Here is a 24,351-nt window from a genome sequence, read left to right as displayed (position 1 = left end):
AAGCACAGCAGGTCGGTTTGACCTTTTAGCCAAACACAGACAGACATACAGATTTATGCTCATGTGATTTCCTGTGACATGCAAAGATGACGCGTGGTAGATTTGTGTGTGTGTGTGGGTGTGTGTTTCAAATAGGTACAGATACTACTTTCCATATTTGTTGTGTATTAGATGTGTGACCGTGCAGGATCACATGCACTGCGGAGTGCTGTTGTTAAGTGATTCTCATGTGTAAGACAGCAGCAGCCGCAGCAGCAGCTCACTCTCTCCTCTCATTTGTCTCCATCAGGCCGAGGAAACCTGAGAGGAGGCGAGCCGACAAACCGCGCAGACCTGAAGCTGCAGAGAGGAGGTGACCTGTCAAGCATAAGTGACATTCAGGAAGTATTCAGCAGGCATTCATTGATTCAGAAAAATTAAGGCACGAATAAATTATGTCAAGTTAAGACACACGGTTAGTTGCACATAGAAAGCAATAGTACTAAATAAATAAAGTTATTTTTTATGTAGATTATCCAATGAAACAAAGTCTTAAATGGTTTTAAAAACAATGAAACATTTTTAAATAACTTTTGTATTGAAATACTGAAATGTAATTGCAGTTTAATTCATCCTAATTTTCATGTTAGCAGGGACACATTACATCCTCCCAAAATCATTGGGATAGAGATTTGTGTTGATAAAGCCTTAGTGTTTAGCTAAAAAGAAAGACGTTGATTTTAAATAAAAATCTGATGTATTATTATTTTATTTGTTCAGTTATTTTGAAAGTTATTAAAACTCTCCTGAGTCCCATGTGCAATTAAAATGAATAACCTATCTACTTACAAAATACATCATACAATAATAGTTATAATGCATAAGGATGTAGGTTTATTCTTGACAAGATTATCTCAACTCAAAGACCCACTTAGTAGCTTTCTCTGAGCTTTCAACTGCAGCTTGCAGTCTTCATCAGCAGATATGTAATTCATACGTCAGCCCTCAAAACAGAGTAGGTCTTTTTTTATTACATTAACTTGTGTTAGAAGGACCTTTTGTCGTTGTGAGTTTGTGTTTCCACAGGTCCATCAACCGTGTGACACGGGTGACACCTGCAGAGACAAACTGTCCTTTGGGGTGAGGTAGTAGGTTGTATAGTTTTAGGGTCATTCCCAAGCTGTCAGATGACTATACAACTTACTGTCTTTCCTGAAGCGACTGTGATGGCGGCAGCATCATTATCATCATCGACATTGTCACAAAGGAAAATACAACTTCACCACTGGAAATTCTTTTATATATATATATATATGTAATGTTAGAGAAGAAACATTAGAGAGATAAGCTGTTAAATAAGAGAGCAATGTTGGAGATGTTAGATAATGGAAGTGTAACATAGGTATAATATATGCACTGCAACTTGTCGTGTGGAAGGTTTTCCTTATATCTTGTAGTGTACAGTCAATGTGTATCTTTTTTGATTACCAGACATTCATTAGTGTTTTTTTCTGAAATATAGGTAATATCTGGAAGTTTTGTAGTTTTTTTTAATTATTAAAATGCAAGTTTAGGAGTCTGTTACTTTAAATAAGTGCTTTAACAAAATGCCTCTGATAGACTCTGTTATCATTACTTACCTTGCTGTATTGATGTAATAGCAACACAGTAGTTGGGTCTTCATTTACACAGTGACCAGATGTGTACACAACTTCAGATCCAGATGTTCTTCCTGCCCACCCAGGTGATAAGTGATTTAATGGTGTTCGTACAGGGTGAGGTAGTAGGTTGTGTGGTTTCAGGGTTGTGATTTTACCCCATCAGGAGCTAACTATACAACCTACTGCCTTCCCTGGAGGGCAGCAATACGTCATAGGAGCACACACGTCTTTGTCACCGGACAGACAGACTCATTCACTGAGCACAACAAAGAGCTGACATTTGATTTCAACTGGGTGAGTGGTGACAAATAACAATATGCATTTCATAGCAACGTTCATTATTTTTAAGTGTGAAGTTTAACTCGTACAGTGCAGTGTATTAGTAAATTAACTTTGTACTGTTTCATCAATAAATAAAGACTGAATCGGAAAGAATTTAAGAACGAATGACTGCAGTCTGATCCTTTCGGTGTCTACTAAGCACTGAGGTGTACTAGTAAATATCTAGTTGATGGACTTGTTTCTTGAACTATTGCTTTATTCTTTCAACCTTGTCATGAAGTCCTATTTCAAAATGTGAATCTTAAACTCCTCTGTATCTTAGGCTTCAACATGTTCACATGTACTGTCTCTATCTATTTAGAAGAATGTTCTAAAGTTTGTGTATGTCTTTATTATTACAATTTTTTTAATGAAATATGACGACCTACTAGATCAAAGAGAAAAACAATTTCCCAGAAAGGATTTGAATCAACTAAATTCAAAGCATACAGTCCATTTTATTTGAGCTAAACACTGTCTGACAAATGTTCAGCATTCTGTTACACACTTCAGAGTAGTCAGAGGTTGTGAGTTTCCAGGTTGCATCCCAAAAGTGGATATCTGGTTCACACAGTGTATTTCACTTATTTGAGCTTTGGAGTTTGGAAACTTGCGTGTGTGTGTGTGTGTGTGTGTGTGTGTGTGTGTGTGTGTGTGTGTTATAGCAACTAGACAGTTTATCAGCTCAGGGTGGACAAATTGAAACATTGCTAAGGACCCACGCGCAGTAGATGGCGCTAGATGTGCTTATCTTTTGATGTTGGCAATCCAGAAATTAGCAGAGAAAAATAAAAAAACAATCCATTCTAACTACTAACCTATACAAAGGGATGATACCTGCAATGCTCATTTAAAACGTGTCATATAATATACATTCTTTGAGGTTACATGCTCATTTTGTAAAGAAAGCTACATATAAATGTCGTTATGATCCCATATTGATTTTGGTAAACTATACAAATATAGGAAAATGTTTTAAGATGTTGATTTTGCAAAACCTATGGTGAAAAGAAAGGTTAGAAAATGCAGCTGATATTTAGTTTACTAATAGGATAACATGACTCACCATGTCCATAATAATGTGCACATAATATTATCTTGTTAAATGCTGATGAAATCAGGACTTAAAGGTAAGTCCAGAACCACACCGTATCCAAACCAACTGACACACAATACAGTAACCTACTTTTCAATTTTACACTTATTATTAACCCATATGTGTTACAATTTTGCATTTACCATGTGAAAACATCTAGAAAAGTAAAATCAATATTTTCAATGTGATTTTCCTAACATTCAGTTACCGGTACATAGATTTATGCCAGTTTCGTTGTCATTTTAAATACTATAACATACAGTACACAACATATGTATGAGATGCAGTGATGGAGGAAGCGCTGAAAGTAACTAAAAACTCAATTTAAAATAGTCTCTTGTAAATATATAGTTTATTACTAGATTATTATTACTGATGCATTCATGTGTAAGCTTACTCACTCACACAGTGTATACCTGCACCGGATTTTAAGAGCTCTTGTTTGTGAGTAAAATCTTAACAGAGATTAAATAAGTGAATTAAATGTATTGTATTGAAGTTAAAAGTGCAATATTTAAACCCTGAAATGTAAAGTACTAGTATAGAGTGGCATAAAATGATTCACTCAAGTAAAGTACAAGTGCCTCAAATTTGAGTGAAGTACCGCACCCCTCCATATATATATATATGTATGTGTATATGTGTAGGCTATATATATATATGTATATGTATACATATATACATATACATATATGGAGGGGTGCGGTACATTCTCTCAAGTAGGCTACTTCACTCAAATTTGAGGTACTTGTACTTTACTTGAGTGAATCATTTTATGTATGTATATATATATATTTAAACATATGTATGTATATATATATATGTATACATATATATATGTATGTATATATATGTCAGCAGGCAGGCTAAAGCCCTAAATATTGTTTAATATTTTATTATGAAAAACGTTGAGCGTCGATCCTCTATATCCTAATATATGATGGTGACGTTTACTTACAGTGCTTGATTCACAGTGGCTCCATTATAAATGATTTAGGAGACATTGATTGATTGATCGAGATAGAGCCAATCAAGCCAGGGACTTGTGTTATATCGACATTTCTGTCCTTTAATGACTAGTTAATGATGACGGATCACGGACGTGAAGGCACGTCGGTTCCACACCGTCCCCAGTTCCACAAACAGACAGTTTGTCCCACACCGACCCTTGACGTCCCGAGCCACCAGGAAGTGATTCCATCCTGCCAAAAAAAGCGGGGCGGTCCGTTTTCAAATCCACGCGTGGCCATTGGTTGAAACCATAGGTGTGTCAGGGGGTGTGCGCGCCGTGGCCTCGTCGCTACGTCATTTCCTGTAGAGGATGAGCGGAGGTTTACCAGCGCGTAGGGAGACGACGCATCAAGGTTTTTTAGCAGAGCCGAGCGGGATCTGAGCGTCCCGCGACCGAGGCGTCCGACCCGGCTGCAGCAGCTGGAAATGCTTCGGATTGCAGCCGCTGAGGTAATTCATAAGCTTTATTACAAAACTGTTATGTAACTGTCATTGAGCTTACTTGCGTACCTGGCGGAGATTTAACAAACTTATTGTTCAGTATGCTACCTTTTTGTGTCACCTGAGCAGAAAGAAATTGTTGCATAAGTGGATTGGGCTTTCTTAAAAGACAACTGTCACAAAGCTGCCTGCGCCTTGCTCCATAGGGACGAAGGAATGCAATTGTTCTGAGAGTCTTATTGTATGTTGCGAGTGAGCCCCCATTCACACTTCCTGACAAGTCCTGCACCTGTTTTTCCAATAAACCTCACACACCCACATGGTGTCGAGAAACGCTTCATTTTAATGAAAGGAAAATAGCTTTATGTTGGCCAAAAAACTTCCCCTTTCTGCCCCCAATATATTTCCATTTCCTTGTCTGTCTGTGCAGCATAGTGACAAGTAAACCTGACCTTATGTGAGTCTGTTTGGAGCAAGATGTTGACATTGGTTTGGGGATTTCCTGTGTACCTGGTTTTTGGTCAGCGCAGCACATGGGTGACCTTGTTGCAGAGGCAGTGACGGTCTTAGAAACAGCTGATCCTGATTCAGGGGTAGTACTGCCAGAGGGTTTAAGGAGATATACTGTATGTTACTTTTGTTTTGATTGATTTGGGTCTGTCAACTGTTGACATGCTTTTGTTGATTGCTGAGAGCTGACTGGTCCCAGTGCAGTTACTGTTTCCTCCTCTCCTGTGACCTAAACATAGAGCCCCGTTGTCTGGGATTACAATTCCTCTGGGAATTAAGACACAATGTCCTATGAGGTGATTGGGGAAGCATGGGCTGGGCCCGAGACATCAATAGTGTGTGTGTGTGGGGGTGGACGGGGGGACGGGGGAGTCAAAAACTCAGTTAAGAGTTAGACCTGGATGCAGATGCAGCAAGGCTATACAGTATTATATGAATGAAAAAGGCCTATTTTATATAGACCATTAGAAAGCTGTCGATGTATGTACAGTTGTGTAATCTTTTCAATAACTAAAAGGGAACACAGACAACAGAACACGTGTCGGTGCTAGTTTTGTCATTCAATTAGGGCCACAACTGATGATTATTTTCATTATTATAATTAATATATTATTATCTATTCTAGATTCATCCATTGATTGTTTGGTGTATGAAACATCAGAAAACAGTGTGAAAATGCCCATTAGTCTGACCAACTGTCCAAAACACCCAATTCTACTACAAATTTACTGCAAGTAAACCAGCAAGTTGTCTTTTGTCCAAATTGATCAATGGACTAATTGTTACAGCTCCACATTCAGGCATGCCAGAGTGCATGTCTGGACACACAAATTCACACAGAATTCACATACAAAAAACTGTAAAATCGTCAAAATTTAGATCTGGGAATGGTGTGTTGGAGCAGGTACTACATTATTTTGGATCCAACTCAAAGATCGGTAGATAGGAGCTTACATCTCATCCTCACTCACAGATTTCCCCTTTCACACAGCTTTTGGCAAGACCTGTCACCTGATATGCTGAAACCCAAAGACTATACAAATAAACAAGAACAAGCACGCTTTGATTACTCATGTCCTCACTGTGTGGTCTGTATGCACAAATAAAGAGAACATATTACCTAATTGTTGTGTTCGTCAAACCATTAGTTTCTGTAAAGTCTCAACAGTGAAAGTTAAAAGTTGCACAATACCATATTAGCTGATGTTTGTTCCCTGCTGGGCTTACAGATGTATGCAGCTGTGTAAACTGCGATTTAACATTGATCTCACATGAGCTCTGTGATGGACCCAACAAGGGCTGGGTATCGTTAAAGATGTTTGATATGGTACCAATACTGATATACTGCTTCCTGAACTATACTTTTTTCGATACACATTTTCTAGAAATATTTTTAACAGATAATATTACAACACTATGGTACAAATCTTTTTTTTTTCAACCCCTTTGCATCTATGTGATGCAGAACGTAGTCAAGCCTCTCAAAATACAACAAGACACACGTGAGCCCCGTCTCTGTGCGTAATGTTTTTCCTGCATGTCTCTATGACGTGTAGACAGCCAATCACCAGCATGATTAGATTGTGGTAGAAGCATGCTTATTGGCTCACTGACACCCCTTTGGGGACAAATACATTTTTACTTGACTTGACACTGATGACATTCATTTCTTAGGTGTTGAAATTTGGTATTGAATGACAAGGCATTTTTTGATAATCTGTGCTATGGAGGCATGTCAGTCTGTGAAGTTTGGCACCCAGCCCTAGGCCCAACAGCTAAATCTCTGTAAGATAGATCAAATCATGTTCTCAAATCAGGATTCTTGCCTAGATGGTAACACAGATCAAATGTTATTGTAATAATGTAAGAAATGTCGTCTTTTTTAAAAGCAGATACCTATTTTTCTGCCTTCATCCTTTCATCCTACATGTTGTGTCACATTGTCACTAATACATGGAGGTTTTAAAGATGGCATCTATGCTTTGTAAAGTTGTAGTCTGTAATCTATGGAACAACAGCAGCAACATCTGGCGTGATGAGTTACTGGAAGTTTGCGGGAACGTTACAGAATATGAGCATTGTTGCTGTGATGTTGTGGGATGGCTCTAACAGATGTCTTTTACCCTGCTGGGAGCAGCTGGGAGCTTCACCATCTCCCTCCCACACACACCAGATCCACTCTGAGATCACAGACAGGCAGTGGAATAGATAGACCCGTTTTATTTTTAATAAATGAACTTGAAGAAAGTGCTGTGTTAAAGCTGTGATACACTGTATGTACTCGCTGTAAGTCTCTGGGGCATCACAGTTGGTCAATAAATCCATTGGTCAGTGTGTCCGAGCTTTGTAACAAGCTGCAGAGTGTGTACTTTGACTGGACAGGTTGGAATTTAATCTGTGATTGAAGCGCCACTGTTGACTCTCTGGGCATGGTTCACTTAATAAACATGCACTTTCACATGATAAACTTACCTCTAGCATTAGTTATAGCTGTCACAACTGCATGACAGATCTGCCTTTGTTGTTGACATTTGAGGTTTGTTCATGTTTTCTCTGAAACAGGGTCGACCTACAACCGAAAAAGATCAATCTTGGCATGCACCCACTCCTGGTGCTCTTAAAGAAAAAGGGTTTGAGATCTTTAAACATGTGCAAAGGAAGAAAAAAAACTCCAGGCATTTATGCTTTGAATAGCAGGATTATGTGGCGGTTTGATTGACAAGTATTTATTAGTTACATGGCTTAATCACAAAAGAGTTAAAAATTAAAAAACTGGCAAAAAACAATAATGATGTTTACGATGACACGTTTTATTTTTCCAAAAGCAAAATCAACTGAAAAACTTTAAAAAACAAACAAAAAACAAGACTTTAAATGAAATCCATGGAAAAAGTTTAGATAGTAGATCACATTGGTGCAAAAGTCATAAATATCAAATCCAATATTGTGTTGCACACTTAAAACAGACTCTGTCTTCTCTTTTGCAACGTTGTTTTGCCAGTTCTGATATTTTCTTTGCCAGTTCTATTTTACACAAAGCAACACAACATCTTCTAATATCAGCGACATAGCCAACGCTCACTTCACTTGACTCAGCTTTCTGCCAGGCTTCTGCACTGCCTTATGACATCATCGTCACTGAACCTTTCACCTTTAGTAACATAAATCAGAATAATATCCAGAATATTTATCTAAGGAAATTACAGTAATTTGCCTACAGAATTCTAAATGTGAGGCTGGTATTTTCAGATTTATCCACACTGTAAACTGACTTTAACAAGCTAAGTTTTCACATGTTTTGGCAATGGGTTTTTGTTGTACTAAACTAAAAAAATCATAATCTACCCAATCTAAAAACAAACTCAAGATTTTTCCAGAGCTAGGAGTTATGAAACTCTCAAACAATCCAAACTGCCTCAGGATTTTGTGTCTCATTATCACCCATTGTCTCCCTTCTTATCACAGTCTGGTTCAGCTTGATCTCCACCATGGCGGGGGATCTCTTTAGCCCCCCGTCCCCACTTGGGGATTCCCTACTGGACAGTCCGCTGTGTGGAGACCTGATGGCGGATCTTCACAACATCTCCCAGTCTATAGAAGACGACATGTTGGGATTTGATTTCCCGGTGTACCAGAGCACTGGCTCGGGGTCGGAGAGCTCCATCGCACTGGGTTAGTAATGGAGTTAGCCTCGTGAGGAAGAAATGATCACAGACCACATGAACAGTCATGTCGAAAAGGTACAACACACTGACCTTTTGGCTCGACTGTTCCACATGTACCCTCACTGAAAAAGGCCTGTGTAAAACACTGTGTGTCTGATAACAGAAGATTAGATAAAACTCTGTCTCCCCAGTGATGTGTCAGTCTCCAAATTCCTGAGCAGCACTTAAAAAAAGGCCCATGCCTCCTGTAATTATTTGGAGACACATCAACAGCAGTGTATGATGTGAACTAGAAGTTTCTGCCAAGGAAAAACCCATGAATTAATTCAGATATCTTGCTTTTACCATCACGTTGATGGTAATCTGTTTTTTATACCAACATTGTTCCGATTTAGCCTAGAAATCTAGACGCACCCTAAAGGTAACAACAGCCCTGCGCTATCTCCTGGGAATTCAGTTGTAGCAGGAAAAGGTAGCTAAACAGTCCAGATCGTAGCTTTTGTGTGAAGAGTGAAGAGCGGAGTTAAACTTGGAACTGCTGCGTTACAATTTTCACAAAAGGTGGCGGTAGCCAACAGCTAGCAGCTAACCGGGCAAGCTAACTACCAGCAAGTACAAGACAGGTTAGGTGAATTAAACCAATGTCTGAGTTGAAAAGGCATCTTGATGTCACGTAAGGGCCCTGTTCTTGTTGTACAGGCAAATTAATTGCATTTTGTGTCTGTTAAGAGGCACAAAGGCACTCTTAAAACTTGCCCTGTTAACTGTTGTTTTAGCTCATAGGAAGCTTGTACACGTAGCTGCAGCTACTCAGTGTTGTCTGCGCCAATTCAGGTCGGAGGTTTTTCAAACGAAAGTACTCGCACATCTATAGCGATCACAGTTAACATAAAAATTGGCCGGAATTTCCTTTAATTTGCTGTTGTCTCTTTTCTGCTTTGATGTGTTGCTGCAGACACCTTGACCCCGGCCTCCAGCCCATCGTCGGTGGTGTGTGGAGCAGCGCCGGGCCCAGAGGAGAGCTTCAGCCCCCTCAACCTGGAGTGCCGGGTGTGCTCAGACAAGGCCTCAGGCTTCCACTACGGGGTGCATGCCTGTGAAGGCTGCAAGGTGAGAGATGTGGGACTAAACGCAGGCGTAGTGCAGTTAAGATTACTTGTTGTATGTACTGACATACCGCTACATATCAAATATGAAAGGACATACAAAGATGTGTGTGTGCGTGTCTGTGTGTCTGTGTGACATGCCTGCACCAACGCACGTACACACAAAGCTCGGCATGCAGAGGCGGCTGACCCGGAGGTCAGTGGAAAGTTTCTGAGAGCCAGGTCATGTGAGGTGGGGGACATGATGGCCTTCATTGACTTACTTGTCACCTCTCCCCTGCTAGGCACAGAGCCCAACTGAGTGACGTTAATAAATACACACACACACACACATAATTATACAAACGTGGAGCTGCAGCTGGCATTAATGCTAAACGTCAGCTTCTTACAAAGTCATCTTTGGAATTTGATAATAAGAGTAGTTAATAGTCATTAAGGTAAATTAGTCAGGCCTGTGTTAGCTCTACCGGAGAGATTATAGAGATTCTTGAGATACATTAAACCAAAACAAATCACAATGGAAATCCGATAATAAAACAAAACACTAATGGATCAAATGTAAAGTCTTACTATACTCATCTTAATCTAGATCTGTCCACAGTAGAAATTTATTGCAAGTAGTCTCTCCATTTCGCCACATATTTCTCAGTCCTATTCTTAGAGTTGAAAGAAATGTTTTCTAATGAAGCGACTTTTGCCAACTCTGTGGTCCATTCCTGAAAAGAGGGCTCCCCTGGCTTCCTCCAGTTTGTTGTTGCTGCTTATCTGAGGCTTTGTTTTTCTATTACTGCATGTTTGTCTCATTAAACAACAACTACACAAGGATCAAGAAAACCAGAGCGTTGTGGTACCAGTCACACTTGCTAGAGGTGTTCTCTTCTTTTTGTTGCTTCCACAATCACTTCTTTTACCCTGCTTTTCACTCTTCTGAACTGGCACTGTGCCTTCAATTTTACTCTAATCCATGAATTGGACCCTTTTGGGACAATTTCCCTTTTTGTTCTGCCTTTTGCAGAATGCGTGTGCGTGTGTGCGTGTGTGCGTGTGTGCGTGTGTGTGTGTGTGTGTGTGTGTGTACTAACCAGCTCCCTACATGGCTCTGGTTTATGACCCACATATCTAAGGCTAATCATGTCGGCACTCGTGTCAGATGGCTGCTATTCTAAAGTAGAGACATGACGATTATGAAACTGTTGGACGCTGTACATGTGAGGGTTGTGTTTTGAACGCACTCTGTTCCTAAATTCTCAGACTGATGATATTGCGTCATCATGGAAATATTTGTCATACGTAGCAGTCACAGTTTACTGTTTGTATGCTCAAAAGGCTCTGCATATCACTTTCAACACCTATCTTTTAAAGAGAGGAGCGCTCAATAGTGGGAATGTGAATGGAATGTGTTGTGATGTTATGTTTCAAGGGATTAAACCTGTGGTGATGATGGTATGTCATTTGTATGGAACGTTCATTTTAGAGCAGCAATAGGACGGTTAATCCCAACACCCCTACCTGCCCAATAGGGGGATGTTAGTTTAAACAGGTGTGCCACAAAGACGCTGATGATCAACGTTTCTTTTGGTTTCACTCAAAGACAATTGCTCTTAAGGAAGTGTTGCACAATACAGCTTGTTGCTTATGTCTTTAATATTGTATTAGTATTGTTACTCACAGCTAAATATCTCCGCAAAGTACTGATTCTGTCATTACACAGACATGCAAAGACATGCTTGATGTAAACACACACATCTGCTTTTTCACACACACATCTGCTTTTTCAGCTACATAATAACCCATCGACATAAAGACAGACAAGACCTTTTGTAAGACGATGGCTGACATATTGCGTGACCACGTGGCTCTAGATATATTACCAGAAAATCCATATTCCCCTTTTGACACCAAGGGATAAGGAATGTCCTGACTGAAATTTCAGTCATGCACATAGTTTGCGTCAAAGGATCATATGTTTAGCCACATGTGTGACATCTGTTAGCATGCGTTGGCTCACTGCCCTGTATCTCTGTGTGTGTGTGTGTGTGTGTGTTGGAGGGCTGCAGGATGTCTTGTCCAATCAATTTTTTTTCTTTAGAAAGAGCAGTTTACTATGCACATCTCTCTTTAAATATACCGTAGATGTAGTTACACTGTACAGTCCAATGTAATACAACACTCAAACTACCAGGGCTTAAAATGAACAATGCATACATTATTTATTATAAGGTACTTGGCCAGATTCAAATAGGTACTGCAGATATAGGTGTCTGACATATAGTGTGAACACAGCCTTTGCACTCATGCTTCTTAAAATAACTTTAAACAAATTTCCATATGGGGTGAAGTACTCAGAAAGTATTTTTGTGGACTTTTTGTGTACTCAAATCAGATCATATAATTTTCATATTACATCAATAGCTCTAGCAATGTGCCATTCTGTCTCAACCAGGGTTTCTTCAGAAGGACCATCCGGCTAAAGCTGGAGTATGATAAGTGTGAACACAACTGCAAAATCCAAAAGAAGAACCGCAACAAGTGCCAGTACTGCCGATTCCACAAGTGTCTCTCTGTGGGCATGTCCCACAACGGTAAGGCCTGAAGCCTCCAACATACTGTAGTTTAAAGCTTAAAGCTGCAACTTTTGCTAAATAACAGCCACAATAAAGGATAGTTGTCGAGCATAGGACAATGGTAAATGTAGTAGAACAGTAGTACAGGCAGAGAAGAGTCATGAAGACAGTAAACAGAGGATCTCGTTAAGATCAGTTACACAGCATTATCTAGCTAAAGTTGGGTAACTTTAGCTAGCATTAGCCACAATAAGCTAATAGTCATACCAGACCAGTTAAGCTGTAGCAGAAAAACTGCAGACTGTACTACAGTAATATGAGCAAGAGTGCGTTGTATTGCTTCATAGCACGAATTAAACCTTTTGATAAATTTGTATGAGAGTTCTACATGTGTTGCATCATCTCTCAGAACAGCCCAGCTTTAAAGCTCAATTACTGAAATCATAGCATCCAATACAGTACTGTAATGGCAATGACAGAGATTGCAAGTAAGTTACATAAAACTCTGCTCACCACGTCCTCAGTCAGCACCATGATATGTGTTCTCAACAACAGCAGTTAATGTCCTAATGTGTTTTGGCTCCAAATCAACATGCTTTACACGGACTGGGTTTTTATAGAACAACGTCCCGCCGGAGCCTGCTTGACATTGAGGAAACACAGGCCCATATAGCGCCACATTTGGCCCGTCCTCTGCACTGACTGCTGAGGGGTCATTGGGTTTGTTACGATTGCCTCCCACTGCAGACAGAACAGTATCAGAAACCTGAGAGGAGGACGACATGTCCTCAGAAGTGAGGAAAGAGAACATAACACACCAGATCTGTTGTGGGCGAATACTTGTGTGTGTGTGTGTGTCTGCACACACAAGTTTGCTGTAGGAGCAGGGTTTCAGCAGGGTCTTAAAAGTTAAAAAAAAAAGTCTTAAAATTCAAGTCAAAATTTAAGGCCTTATTAAGTGTTAAAATTGCAAAAGGATTGTGTTCTAGGTCTTAAATAATTTTAAACAGGTCTTACATTTTCCTACCACGGTGTAACACTTTTTATTCTGTGGTGTTGTAGTTCTTACTTTTGCTCATCCAAATATAATTGCTGTATATGTACAGATTACTATTACTCTTTCGCTTTTTAGTCAATTTTAATTTTAGTTACTTTGAAAGTACTTTCATTGTAATAAAGTGCTTAAATTTCATTAATAAAGGTCTTAAAGTCTTACATTTTACTGCTTCAAACCTGCTGAAACCCTGTGGAGGAGACGTCTGATGTCTCTGTATGTAGTTTTTTATTGTAAAATAACACACCAACCGTTTGAAAGCGAGTCTAGGGGTTGGTAATAATTGTTTCTATGCACCAGCTATTCGGTTTGGTCGGATGCCTCAGGCGGAGAAGCTGAAGTTAAAGGCAGAAAGCAAGATGGTGGAGAAAGAAGTAGAAAGCCCCATGCTGGCCGACCAAAAGATTCTGGTCGGACAGATCCACGAAGCCTACATGAAACACTTCAACATGAACAAGGCGAAAGCTCGGCTCATACTGACCGGAAAGACCAGCAAGCCGGTAAAGAAAATATATTCTTTATTCTGTATCTGCAGAATTAAAATATCTTCACCTAGCAGCATCCTCTTTCTTTCTCTGCAGCCTTTCATTATTCATGATATGGAGACGTTCCAGCTGGCAGAAAGGACATTTGCAGTCCATATGGTAAACGATGACTTTCCAGAGCCCGAGAGCGGCCTTCAAGCAGGGGCAGTGATTCTGGCTGCGGGGTGTAGGGAGCTCCAGCAGAGGGAGGCTGAAGCCAGGCTCTTCCACTGCTGCCAGAGCACCTCGGTGGAGACCGTCACCGAGCTGACAGAGTTTGCCAAAGCAGTGCCGGGTTTCCAGAGCCTGAATCTGAATGATCAGGTGGGTTTAGGGGTGCTGTATCTGTCATTTGTCTTCCTGTCAGTCCAGAAGGAGAAGGAAGAAAGATTTGGCCTAACTTAAATAAAAGAAGATTTGTTTCTGTTGGAATTCTAAAAAAACAGTTACAGAAACCAACATCTGAGTCATACTGTGGCCTTCTTACCTGCCCGTTTAGGTGACTCTCTTGAAGTACGGTGTTTACGAAGCCCTCTTCACGCTCCTGGCCTCCTGCATGAACAAAGACGGCCTCCTGGTGGCCCGTGGTGGAGGCTTCATCACCCGAGAGTTCCTCAAGAGCCTCCGGCGGCCTTTTAGTGACATGATGGAGCCCAAATTCCAGTTTGCAACACGCTTCAATTCCCTGGAGCTTAACGACAGTGACCTGGCCCTTTTTGTGGCAGCCATTATCTGCTGCGGAGGTAACTGACAATTACAATGTGTTAATTATAGTCAAAAATGAAGAAACTGAATCCACCCCTTCCCTCCAGATCGCCCAGGCTTGGTGGAGGTGCCTCTAGTGGAGCAGCTGCAGGAAAGCATCGTTCAGGCACTACGGCTCCACCTGCTGGCCAATCATCCGGACGACGCCTTCCTCTTTCCCAGACTGCTACAGAAACTGGCCGACCTCCGAGAGCTGGTCACAGAGCATGCTCAGTTGGTGCAGGAAATCGAGACATCAGAGGACACGTCGCTGCACCCGCTACTGCAAGAGATATACAGGGACATGTACTGAGAAGATGGCACATGATCATAAACAGGGACATGTGTTAGAATATGTATGTATGCCACTCTAAACTGGGTGTCTTGTCTGGGTGACATACAGTCTTTACTTAAACTGTCAAGCATATCAATGTGCTTTAATTTGCTTATCTAATGTGCAGCTTAGGGGTGCCCACTGCTGTGATTTGCAGTGTTTGCAATAAGACTCTGTGTCTTTTTACTGGAACAAAACATAATGAAATTATTTTGGGGGGAAAGACAGCTCATGTAGGCTTACGCTACTGTAGGCTCATGTAGGCTCACGCTACTGCTTCCATGAAAGGGGACACGGGGGAAAAAAAGTTTTTGATCTTACACCATAGATGTGTAAAGAAATATTTTTTTAAATGCATTGATTTTTCACTTGGAGCACTCAAATGCTATGGAGTGGGTTGTGGATGCCAGCCTTTACTCTATGCCTAGCATTTACAATGGATGCAAACATATAATAGCTACCAGGACGAGACTATTGCAATCATGTGTGCACTGATGCTCAATTTTTTTTCTGTGAACAAGTTGAACTGTGGTAAAAGAAGCTTAGAAGATATAACATTTTTTATCTTTGAGGCAACTAAACTGTTGATTGTGCAGTATAGGCACTACACTCAAATACCAGGCATATTCCTAATATTTTGGATATTTAGTGCATATGATACTCATTTAAGTCCCTTGGATTTAGTTCATATAATTGTCATGTACTTTCATTGTGTACTTGTACATCACCATATTGAGCTTATTGGTTAAAGAAACTTAGTATTCACCAAGTGCCATAACATTGTAATACCCCAGCTTTTATTTTCACCACACCTTATACATTTACCTCATAAAAAGTCTAGTTAGATTTTTTTTCCAAGTAAAAAACAAGTTTAACTTTTTTAATGTTGGATCAGGGAATGTTCTCACATCATGTACAATATTGCATTTTTCATTGGCAATGACCTAAAAAATACCTTACTTTTGCTGTAAGCAGCCATCATTGTAATTCTGTATGTAATATATTAATTTTAGTAATTTACCCTACTGATAAATACCAACACAACATATTAGCTGCCAAACGTATTTGTTTTGTACAAATCCTGCTGTTAAGACACGTTATTGGCCAGTTATTATTGTTATCACAAACAATAATCTGATAAGATAGTTTGTTTTATTTTGTAAATATAATATCAGAATGTGGTGACCACAGGGAAAAGATGTCTGTATCTGCAGTAAAACAGACATCAAAAAGAGGAAGTGATTGCCTCATTTGCTGTACCTGTATTATTGAAAACTGTTTATATTTTTTATCATGTACAGTGGTGTACATTAAAAACAATTTGCATTTGCTGTTTCAATAAACAGATTTATGTCTTGTGGAAGTTCAAAATAAACTAATATGTTGAACTTTAATTTGTAATACCCTGGCTTATTTACCATCCTATATCCGTTCATCTGATTTAGACCCCACTGTTGAAATAAATAAGCTAATAGCTTTTCACTGCATAGGCCTCTATTTTGAGTTTTTATGGAGGAAAAGCACAGGTGGAACTAATAATGTTAATGATAGCTTGGTTCCATGTAACCTGAATTGTCCCAGCAAGCCATTACTGTAATTAATTACACCTGTGCTTACACGTTGTGTGTACTTACAAGTAGCCTACCTGCTGTAAACGTTATCTTAAGGTTGTTTTTTACCATGAAAGCCTTGTTTATAATTGTGGCTGGTTGACTAAACTGTTATTTTCTATACAAATATATTTCCACAAACTTTCGTTTGAAGCATCCAAATACCTCTGCATCTCCAGTCCAATAGGTGGCGCTAAAACTTCATAAAACAACTTGATGGTTGGACTCGATTTGAAAACCCGGAAGTAACCATTATGCTACCCTGCTTTGAAAAATGGAGAAAACTACAAGCGATACCCGTCAAAAAACATTTACATGCCAGTTGTGTGGTTTAAGTAGTCCCTTCACTTACCACGGCCAGAAACCACCAAACACCAGAGCCATTGTGTAAGTGAACGTTAAGCAAAGTGGTTCGGTTAGAGCTACGTGGCTAGCTATGCTAAAGCTAATTTTGTTAGCTGCTACGTTACGAATGCGTGTAAAGTTTATGTCATCTCAACGTTAGGCACAGCGAAATTAACAGCGATATAGCGTTACATATCACTGTAAATAGCTAGCAAGTATAGGCACGTTACATTTATAGCAAGTAACATTACTGTCTTTAAACACACCTCTGTCTTATATACAGGTATATATTAATTTACGTGTGCGTTTCTGTTGTCCACCAGGTTGCTTGAAGAGTGTTTTGTGACTCAGGATCCCTTTAGTCCGGACAAGGAAAAGTTCCTTGTTTTAGGCTCTACCTGCAGCGTGTGCAGCATATGTGTCTGTGTTGGATCGGTAAGACCACTTTAAATTGAATTGGTTATGTAATCCAGGTTATCAAATAATGCCAGATGCACAGACAAAAAGTAACTTTGCAGCATGCTCATCAATTGCACCAACCAAGCTATGCTCCTGTGACAGTTTTCCACTTGACATGAGTTGACCCTGTTGGTACCTGGCGATGAAAACAAACTGACCACTCTGTGGTTTGTATATTTTCCTCAGATGACTTTGCCATTTTGTGGCCTCTATGTGTGCTGAGTGGCCTTATGACTCTGATGTCCTTGAAATCAATGATCCAGTTTCACAAACAGTCTTTACATCTTGGAATAATTGTGACAAAACATATCCAGTACTTTTGGGAAAATAGAGCATTGATGCTGAGCTCTGCTTTCTCTTCACTCAGGACTGCAGCCTTTTCTACACCAAGAGGTTTTGCATGCAGTGTGTGAGCAAGCACTTGGACCAGTTCCCCCCTCAAATTCAGGCCGAGCTGGCCAAGAAAAAGCAGAGTTCCAAGGCTGCTGTCTCGTGACATCCGTCAAGAGGTCCATAGCATTCTCACCAATAGAAGAGAAATGTTTGGCGATTTAAAGAGTCCCAAAAGTGCCAAGGTTCTCTACCGGCACTCTTTTATCCAACTCTTACTGAACGAAACTTCATTTAAGGCCTTTATTTTGACTGGACAGCTGAAGACGTGAAAGGGGGGAGAAAGGGGGAATGACATGCAGCAAAGGGCCGCAGATCAGAGTCAAACCTGTGCCCACTGCATTGAGGAGTAAACCTCTAGATATTGGTGCCTGTTCTACCCACTGAGCTATCTGGGCACCCCACTTATTTCTAATTCTTAAACCATGATGGTCAATTTTTGCTTGTTCAGCCCAATTCAGCAAATATTCTTGGCTTTTTACCCACTGTTTTAACACTATTAGTAGTAGTATGTACGACTCAAAAGAAGATGTGGAGGTAATAGAATTTCCCACACCAACTGCTGAGCTGATTTACAAACCAGACTCATGTCTCCACTGCTATTCCAATGTTAAGAAATTAATAAATGACATACAATGTATTCTTGAACTTGAAAACTATGTCCGTGCAATGTTTTAATGACCTACCACAAACACGCACACACATTTAATGACTTTTCAGCAGCGTATGTTAACATTAACGTTTATGACTAATTATCTCATCTACAGACAATTGTTGACATGAACTATCACTGTTATCCATCTAATCTCTGCCTCTATGGTCAGAGGGGGCACTGTTGACTTCTGTGGAGTCAAAACAAGTTTTTGTTATCTTAAAAAAAAATAAAAGATAGGTACAGTGACCTTTCTGTTGTTTTGTGACTGTTTAATCTTGTTTAAACTAATGTTCGTTTTATTGAATGAATCTGCCGCAGTTGCATCATCCCACACGGTTACACTTAGCAGTGTGAAACAGTTACTCCCATTTTCAAAATACACATTTGCTGTGTCTGACTCAAACAAAATGTTCTCTTGCCCCCTTTCTCGCTTGCTCTTAATCATTTTGATCAAAAAATGTTTTCATCTTGGGGATCACTCTGTACAGCATTGTGCACAGTTTGCAGCAGCATAAACACATTATGGATTAAGTGATTCCTGGCAATAACATTGATATAACAGATGGCCTCGCTGTGTTCATCACGAGATGTTGGATGTTTTGAGGGCTAATTGAAACAGTGTGGCCTTTAAGGCAGGCAGGCCCATTGGTGTGTGTGTGTGTATATATATATGTGTATATATATATATATATATATATATATTTTTTTTTTTTTTTTTTTACTGGCAAATGCTGAAGAGGAATGCAGAGCGACATACACTCGGGTTTAAGTTGGGACATAGTAAACTTCTGGGCACAAGGAGTGCTTACTGTTGCAGATGCATTTAATTACTCCAAGATTCCTATGGAGCCCTGGTATGTACAGAATAAATTCAATAACTTAAGTCTTGGCATGAACATTAAATAACAATTGTTAAGGGATTTTTAAGATGCAAACACAACCCCAGGGGATTGTTTCTATTTCTGTTTGTATTTCAAGGTCTTTTTTTTAATTTACACTCTAAAACTGCACCACTTGCTGTTTCCTTGGTATTTAAATTCCAAGCACACCAGAGCAATTACAACCAGTGAAGCACACAAACCACCTCTTTGGCACCAGTGGCAAAGTCTGACTGCGATAAGCACCGTGCCAACAATGACGGAAGGCTTTCAGCTCAAGAGCTGATGTCATTGGATGCCACATGGAAGATTTGTGGCTTTTTTGTTGTTGTTGTTTTCCTGCATTAAACCTCATTTTAGTGTCTCATTGTCCTTCAATAGCCTTAAAGCTGTAACTGAATGGATTTACTCTGATTGAATCAAGGGTGCCTAAATCGTTTATGTGACACCAAATCAGATCTAGCAGTGGGATCTGTCAGCAGTCAAACGATCATTTGATGATTGATTCCTGTGATAGTATTACCAGCCTGGAGCGAAACCTCAGCCTGGTCCTCCTGCAGTGAGATCTATTTAAATATATATACATGTTTATTCCTTATCACACTTTTTATTTAGGACATCTACAGTGCCTGCACACAGAGTCACAAATGACAGTTAATGAGATCAAATAATATATTTGACCTGTATGTGTTCAGTATATTAATGTCTAACCCGATGCCTGCTGGGAAAAATCAAGCATGGAAATGTCAAGCTAAATAACACACTCTAATATGACGACAGCCTCTTTTGCTCTTTACGTATTTAACCAATCAAACCGATTAATTGGACAATATTCATGTGTGAGGTTAATCCATTCCAGCTCTGTGTTGTTGTTGCCGCCCCTGTTCGACTTTAAGAGAGCTCAGTGGGCGGTCCTACTGCGCAGACCAATGAATCGCATTCTCTGTTTAAATAGTCCTTGATGTCAACTTTTCTTCTTCACTCATTGCTCCCTCTAACGCCATGTTGGCTGTTATGACTTGACTTGTTGTTTTCATCAGCCTTACTACGGACTTGACAGGAGTGGCTCTTTTAAACCCCCCCTGCGCCATTGGAGACGCTTTATTCCATTTTGCGCGTACGCGTGTTGGATGATACGCGCGGAGTATGCACGCATCATCCCTGTGACTTTGCATTTTAAAGGAATACTACTGGGAAGTAGAAGTTGAACAGGGTTTGGTTGTTGTTTGTTTTTGTTTGTTTTTCCGCCTTGTCATATGTGCAACAAAATGTCAGATGTTCGCCTTTCTAATGCGAGCCCGACATTGGAGAGGGTGGATGCGCGGCAGCCAGACAACGTCAGACCTTCGGTCTGCAGAAACCTTTTCGGCAGACCTGACCCAGAGGAGATACAAAGGAATGTGACGGCTTCGATACAGGAAGGCTTGCGGAGTTTCACGGAGACGTACAATTTCGATCCCGTCAACGACAGACCGCTCGCTCCGCGCAATTACGTGTGGCAGGAGGACCGCAACGCACCGGAGTTTTATACCCGACAGCCTCACAGGAGCCAGCGGTCCCGGCGACCGCTGGCTCCTGAGGACCTCCGTGGCGATAACAACCGGCAGGACGCCGAGACGAGGAGTGAGCGCCAGTCGGATCAACCACACAGAGCTGGTTCGAGAAAAAGACGTTCAGGAACTTTAGGTAATTTACCTTGACTTATTAACACTGCGACGCATTTTTGTTTCGCCGTGCCGCAATGCAGAGGCGCCAAGCAACCGCTGTGTCCGGGGACCAACCTTGGCTACGATCCCCATAAACCAAAAGTGTGCTGGAAAAACTTTTCTTTACAGATGTTAACGTAATTTAAAATCTTAAACGAGTGTCGCAATGCGCTTGTTCATGGGATCAAACTTACTTATAAGCCGTCGCGCTTACTAATTAGATTTTAGTTTTTTTTTTTTCAAACTCTGTAGTAAATTAAGTCTCTTGGCTGCCAATTATTTTTTTTCTGTTGTCTGCCAGATCCCTGCTCCAGCGAGTGTGAGAAGAAAAGGTCGCATACTGACGAAGATGATGATGAAGAACAGTCGGACGTTGCAGGAAGCCAGTCGGTAAAAGCCGCGGAGGAGAGACCCAGCAGGTCATAGGAGAGCGCGGAGGTGCAGTGAAAAGCAGTGCCAGGTGAGAAATCATCATCTCACTATTTCATTGTTATGTGAATTGGCAATAACATAAAGGTTTTTCAATGTGTAAAATACTCACAATCGGCGTTTAAAGGCCTAGTGGGCGCCAATGCAGTTGACTATAGACTAGAATAGATACTTGTGTAGGCCTATCATCAGCATCAGGAACAGTTGTAAATACACATTTCTGTCATGCACACAGCAGCACGTCATTAGCCCTTCAAACTTGCATATTGTTTCTTCCTTTTATCTTCGACAACTCTTCGCGCTATGACTGTTCAGTGTGTGTGTGTGTGTGTGTGTGTGTGAGTGTGAGTGAGAGAGAGAGAGAGAGAGAGAGATCAAGCATGAGCAACTGCTTTTTCAATTGCACAATTCAATAGCCTGTTTCCTCTTCGTGTCCCACAGAGAGGGGAGACCTGTTGCTGGTGGAATACTGTAGCCTTTCTCATCACCTGACAGATGGGAGAGAAAATATAAAAAAGCAGCCTTTTCCTGAAGAAAGGAGGAGAGGCTGCACAAGCACTGATATGTACACTATCAACTTTTGGCACTCATTTCAATTAAATTGCCTCAGAAGCAGCAGACAATGTAGCATTGTGCAAATGGTTTTTTTGCTCATTTCTTATCTACTACCTATGTTTCAGATGTAGCACATAAAAAAGCATATTATGCTTTTCATACCTTTTTGTTAAATGTTTTTGAATAAGTGTGTGATTTGACTCGGGAACTTGCAGTGCAATTTCCAACAGAGAAATATTATTTTGTTAATGTGGTCATATTGTGTCATTATTCAGGTAATTGATGTAAGTTAAAAAAAATGCAGATATCAAAAGTCAGGGTTGTGTGGAAACAAAATGTCTTCACTTTTTCTATGGCTTTATTTGTCCCAGTGTTATAAATCTTGTTTTTGAAGGTCCGGATGGCCACACTGTAAGATGAGAGTCCATCTAATTGGGAACTGCCATGACAGATAAAGTTTACATGCAAATATAGTCTCCTCATTTCCCCCATTTTTTTCTTATAATGGAATTTTTTTCCTGAATTTAATTTAGTTTTTTTAGTTTAGTTTTTGCCAGTTTGCAAGTTTGAACCTTTTTGTTTTTGGGTGAGGGGAGGGGTGGGAGCTAAACTGCTGAGCAATATCCAACCAAATTGTAACAGTATTTGCTAATAATCCTAAGAATAAGCTTTTATTTTTAAAATTTGGTGAGTTTATATTTTAGTGGCTTTTAGGTCACATAATCCGCCCCTTGTAATAATCGGTGTAGTCCAGGTTAACATAGAGATTAAATATGTTATTGCACTGGGCTACTTATTATGCAAATATGTGAATCAAAGATTTTTCTTTGTGGTGTTGAATTCATGTGGAACATGTAATTGCACTATTGTTGATTTCTTATTTTTCTTATTGTAACAAAGTGAGGCCTCGTGTGGTGTAAAACTTTGTGTACCTTTTTTTTTTTTTTTCAAAAACACTGAAAAAATTATACTAACTTATTTATGTTGAGCTTTTTGTTGTGGGTGTGTATAGCTTCCCAAAGCGACAATGTTTGTAAATATATATTTTCATTTTTAAGATAAATAAACTGTTGCAAAACTGAGCCTAATAATCGATTTCATATCCTGTGTGTTTTGTATTTTTTTTTTTCTCTTCTTCAAGCTGCAGCTTGACTGATTAAAAAAGCAACGCTGGTGTAATAAATGCATGGAGCTTACTATATTTAATTTCAAAGCACACAACCACTCCACCCTTAACAAACATTTAAGCTTTTAAGTGATCCGCCCATGTAAACTTGCGGACTAGTGATAATTAAGTCTTACAGACCTGATGGAGATACATGGGTTTAATGAGTTCATCACTCTGAGGAATGACAGCACACAGCAGCAATAGGATCAGCAATTTACCATAATTTAACAGTATAACCATTAATAAATCACATAAATACGGGTTTACTGATCTTATATACCATTTATGACCCTAACTATCAAAGTATTTCTACAACTGTCCCATAATTTGCACATAATCTCCATTTGCTATGGAGTTGCAGCTGGACTAGTAGTACTTGGTATAATCAATTGATATAATTTGTGTTATTGGACTATAATCCACCACACTGTGCAGGCTACATTTTGAGTGCAGACACAGCACCGGAGAGCAGGCTGTGATTGTGAATGTGGGCTGTGACTGTGCTGGATCGTCTCAGCCCGGCTCTGCTTCCAAAGTTGAAAACAACAAGAGTAGGTCCTCAGGAAAAAGGGGGGAAAAAAAGTTTTTAGTTATTGGCTTTCCCAGGCTCCAATCACAGCAGAGAGAAGAAAAGCAGACCACTTAGGAGCCAGCCAGTCAGAGAGTTGTGGGAGGGAGCCTGGGACAGTACAGGCTGTTCTTTTCATAAAACACACACCACCCAATTAGTTTCATTGGCTGCCTCTTTCCTGTTGATACCAGCGTGTAGGAGTCAAATACAGAGTGAGTGAGTGAGAGAGAAAGCTATTTCTATAATACCTCACAGTGTGTGCGTCTACAGTAATTACTAGTGAGCTCATGGCCTTTTTCTAAACTTTGAGAGAGGATTGCAACACTTTCAACACATTGGTGTTGTCTTTGACAACATACATTTGTTACTTTTAAACACAAGGAAAGTCTAATGAAAGCATGCCATTATGCTGTCCTCATATTATACTGTTATCATATTATGCTAATTTTCAGGTTCCTGCTTATATTTTGGGTGTACATGCTTCAATTTTGAAAAAACTTTTATATATATAAATCTCTCATACCGTATGTCTAAATGTGCCTGTATTCCTCCTCTGTCTGAAACGTTGAATCAGT

The 24,351-nt window shown here is 40.0% G+C and overlaps 3 protein-coding genes and 1 long non-coding RNA gene across 5 annotated transcripts; 3 read left to right on the top strand and 1 right to left on the bottom strand.

Annotated features, from left to right (window-relative positions):
- Window positions 1–4,296: 4,296 nt before the first annotated feature.
- Window positions 4,297–15,417, top strand: pparaa (peroxisome proliferator-activated receptor alpha a). Its single transcript, XM_034863008.1, has 8 exons — window positions 4,297–4,518; window positions 8,485–8,691; window positions 9,640–9,794; window positions 12,234–12,372; window positions 13,709–13,908; window positions 13,990–14,256; window positions 14,432–14,675; window positions 14,745–15,417. The coding sequence occupies exons 2-8, from the start codon at window positions 8,508–8,510 to the stop codon at window positions 14,987–14,989; spliced, it is 1,434 nt and encodes a 477-aa protein (XP_034718899.1). The 5' UTR covers window positions 4,297–4,518; window positions 8,485–8,507; the 3' UTR covers window positions 14,990–15,417.
- LOC117938425 lies at window positions 12,672–14,082 on the bottom strand. Its single transcript, XR_004655387.1, has 2 exons — window positions 13,961–14,082; window positions 12,672–13,120 (listed from the first exon to the last, which is right to left on the bottom strand). It is a non-coding gene; the product is annotated as an uncharacterized LOC117938425 (long non-coding RNA).
- A 1,249-nt stretch (window positions 15,418–16,666) lies between the features above and the next one.
- cdpf1 (cysteine rich DPF motif domain containing 1) lies at window positions 16,667–18,690 on the top strand. Its single transcript, XM_034863011.1, has 3 exons — window positions 16,667–17,007; window positions 17,289–17,400; window positions 17,792–18,690. The coding sequence occupies exons 1-3, from the start codon at window positions 16,895–16,897 to the stop codon at window positions 17,918–17,920; spliced, it is 354 nt and encodes a 117-aa protein (XP_034718902.1). The 5' UTR covers window positions 16,667–16,894; the 3' UTR covers window positions 17,921–18,690.
- Window positions 18,691–20,314: 1,624 nt separating this feature from the next.
- LOC117938422 (cyclin-dependent kinase inhibitor 1B-like) lies at window positions 20,315–23,137 on the top strand. Of its 2 annotated transcripts, none has more exons than XM_034863010.1 (3): window positions 20,315–21,025; window positions 21,356–21,513; window positions 21,924–23,137. In XM_034863010.1, the coding sequence occupies exons 1-2, from the start codon at window positions 20,604–20,606 to the stop codon at window positions 21,477–21,479; spliced, it is 546 nt and encodes a 181-aa protein (XP_034718901.1). In that variant the 5' UTR covers window positions 20,315–20,603; the 3' UTR covers window positions 21,480–21,513; window positions 21,924–23,137. The 2 variants fall into 2 exon arrangements, with proteins under 2 accessions (XP_034718901.1, XP_034718900.1); XM_034863009.1 differs by having other exon boundaries at window positions 20,315–21,033; window positions 21,355–21,513.
- Window positions 23,138–24,351: the final 1,214 nt, after the last annotated feature.

The sequence above is a fragment of the Etheostoma cragini genome, chromosome 23, assembly GCF_013103735.1.
Source record: "Etheostoma cragini isolate CJK2018 chromosome 23, CSU_Ecrag_1.0, whole genome shotgun sequence".
Lineage (NCBI taxonomy): Eukaryota > Metazoa > Chordata > Actinopteri > Perciformes > Percidae > Etheostoma > Etheostoma cragini.
This window is presented reverse-complemented; position numbering and strand designations above follow the sequence as displayed.

Bases quoted from the DNA above. Each gene is read 5' to 3' on its own strand.
- LOC117938422 (XM_034863009.1), top strand. From the start codon at position 20,604: ATGTGCAACAAAATGTCAGATGTTCGCCTTTCTAATGCGAGCCCGACA. The intron at 21,034-21,354 runs GTAATTTACCTT...GTTGTCTGCCAG, and splicing joins AAGACGTTCAGGAACTTTAG to ATCCCTGCTCCAGCGAGTGT.
- cdpf1 (XM_034863011.1), top strand. From the start codon at position 16,895: ATGGAGAAAACTACAAGCGATACCCGTCAAAAAACATTTACATGCCAG. The intron at 17,008-17,288 runs GTAAGTGAACGT...GTTGTCCACCAG, and splicing joins CCAAACACCAGAGCCATTGT to GTTGCTTGAAGAGTGTTTTG. The intron at 17,401-17,791 runs GTAAGACCACTT...CTCTTCACTCAG, and splicing joins TATGTGTCTGTGTTGGATCG to GACTGCAGCCTTTTCTACAC.
- pparaa (XM_034863008.1), top strand. From the start codon at position 8,508: ATGGCGGGGGATCTCTTTAGCCCCCCGTCCCCACTTGGGGATTCCCTA. The intron at 9,795-12,233 runs GTGAGAGATGTG...TGTCTCAACCAG, and splicing joins ATGCCTGTGAAGGCTGCAAG to GGTTTCTTCAGAAGGACCAT. The intron at 14,257-14,431 runs GTGGGTTTAGGG...CTGCCCGTTTAG, and splicing joins GCCTGAATCTGAATGATCAG to GTGACTCTCTTGAAGTACGG.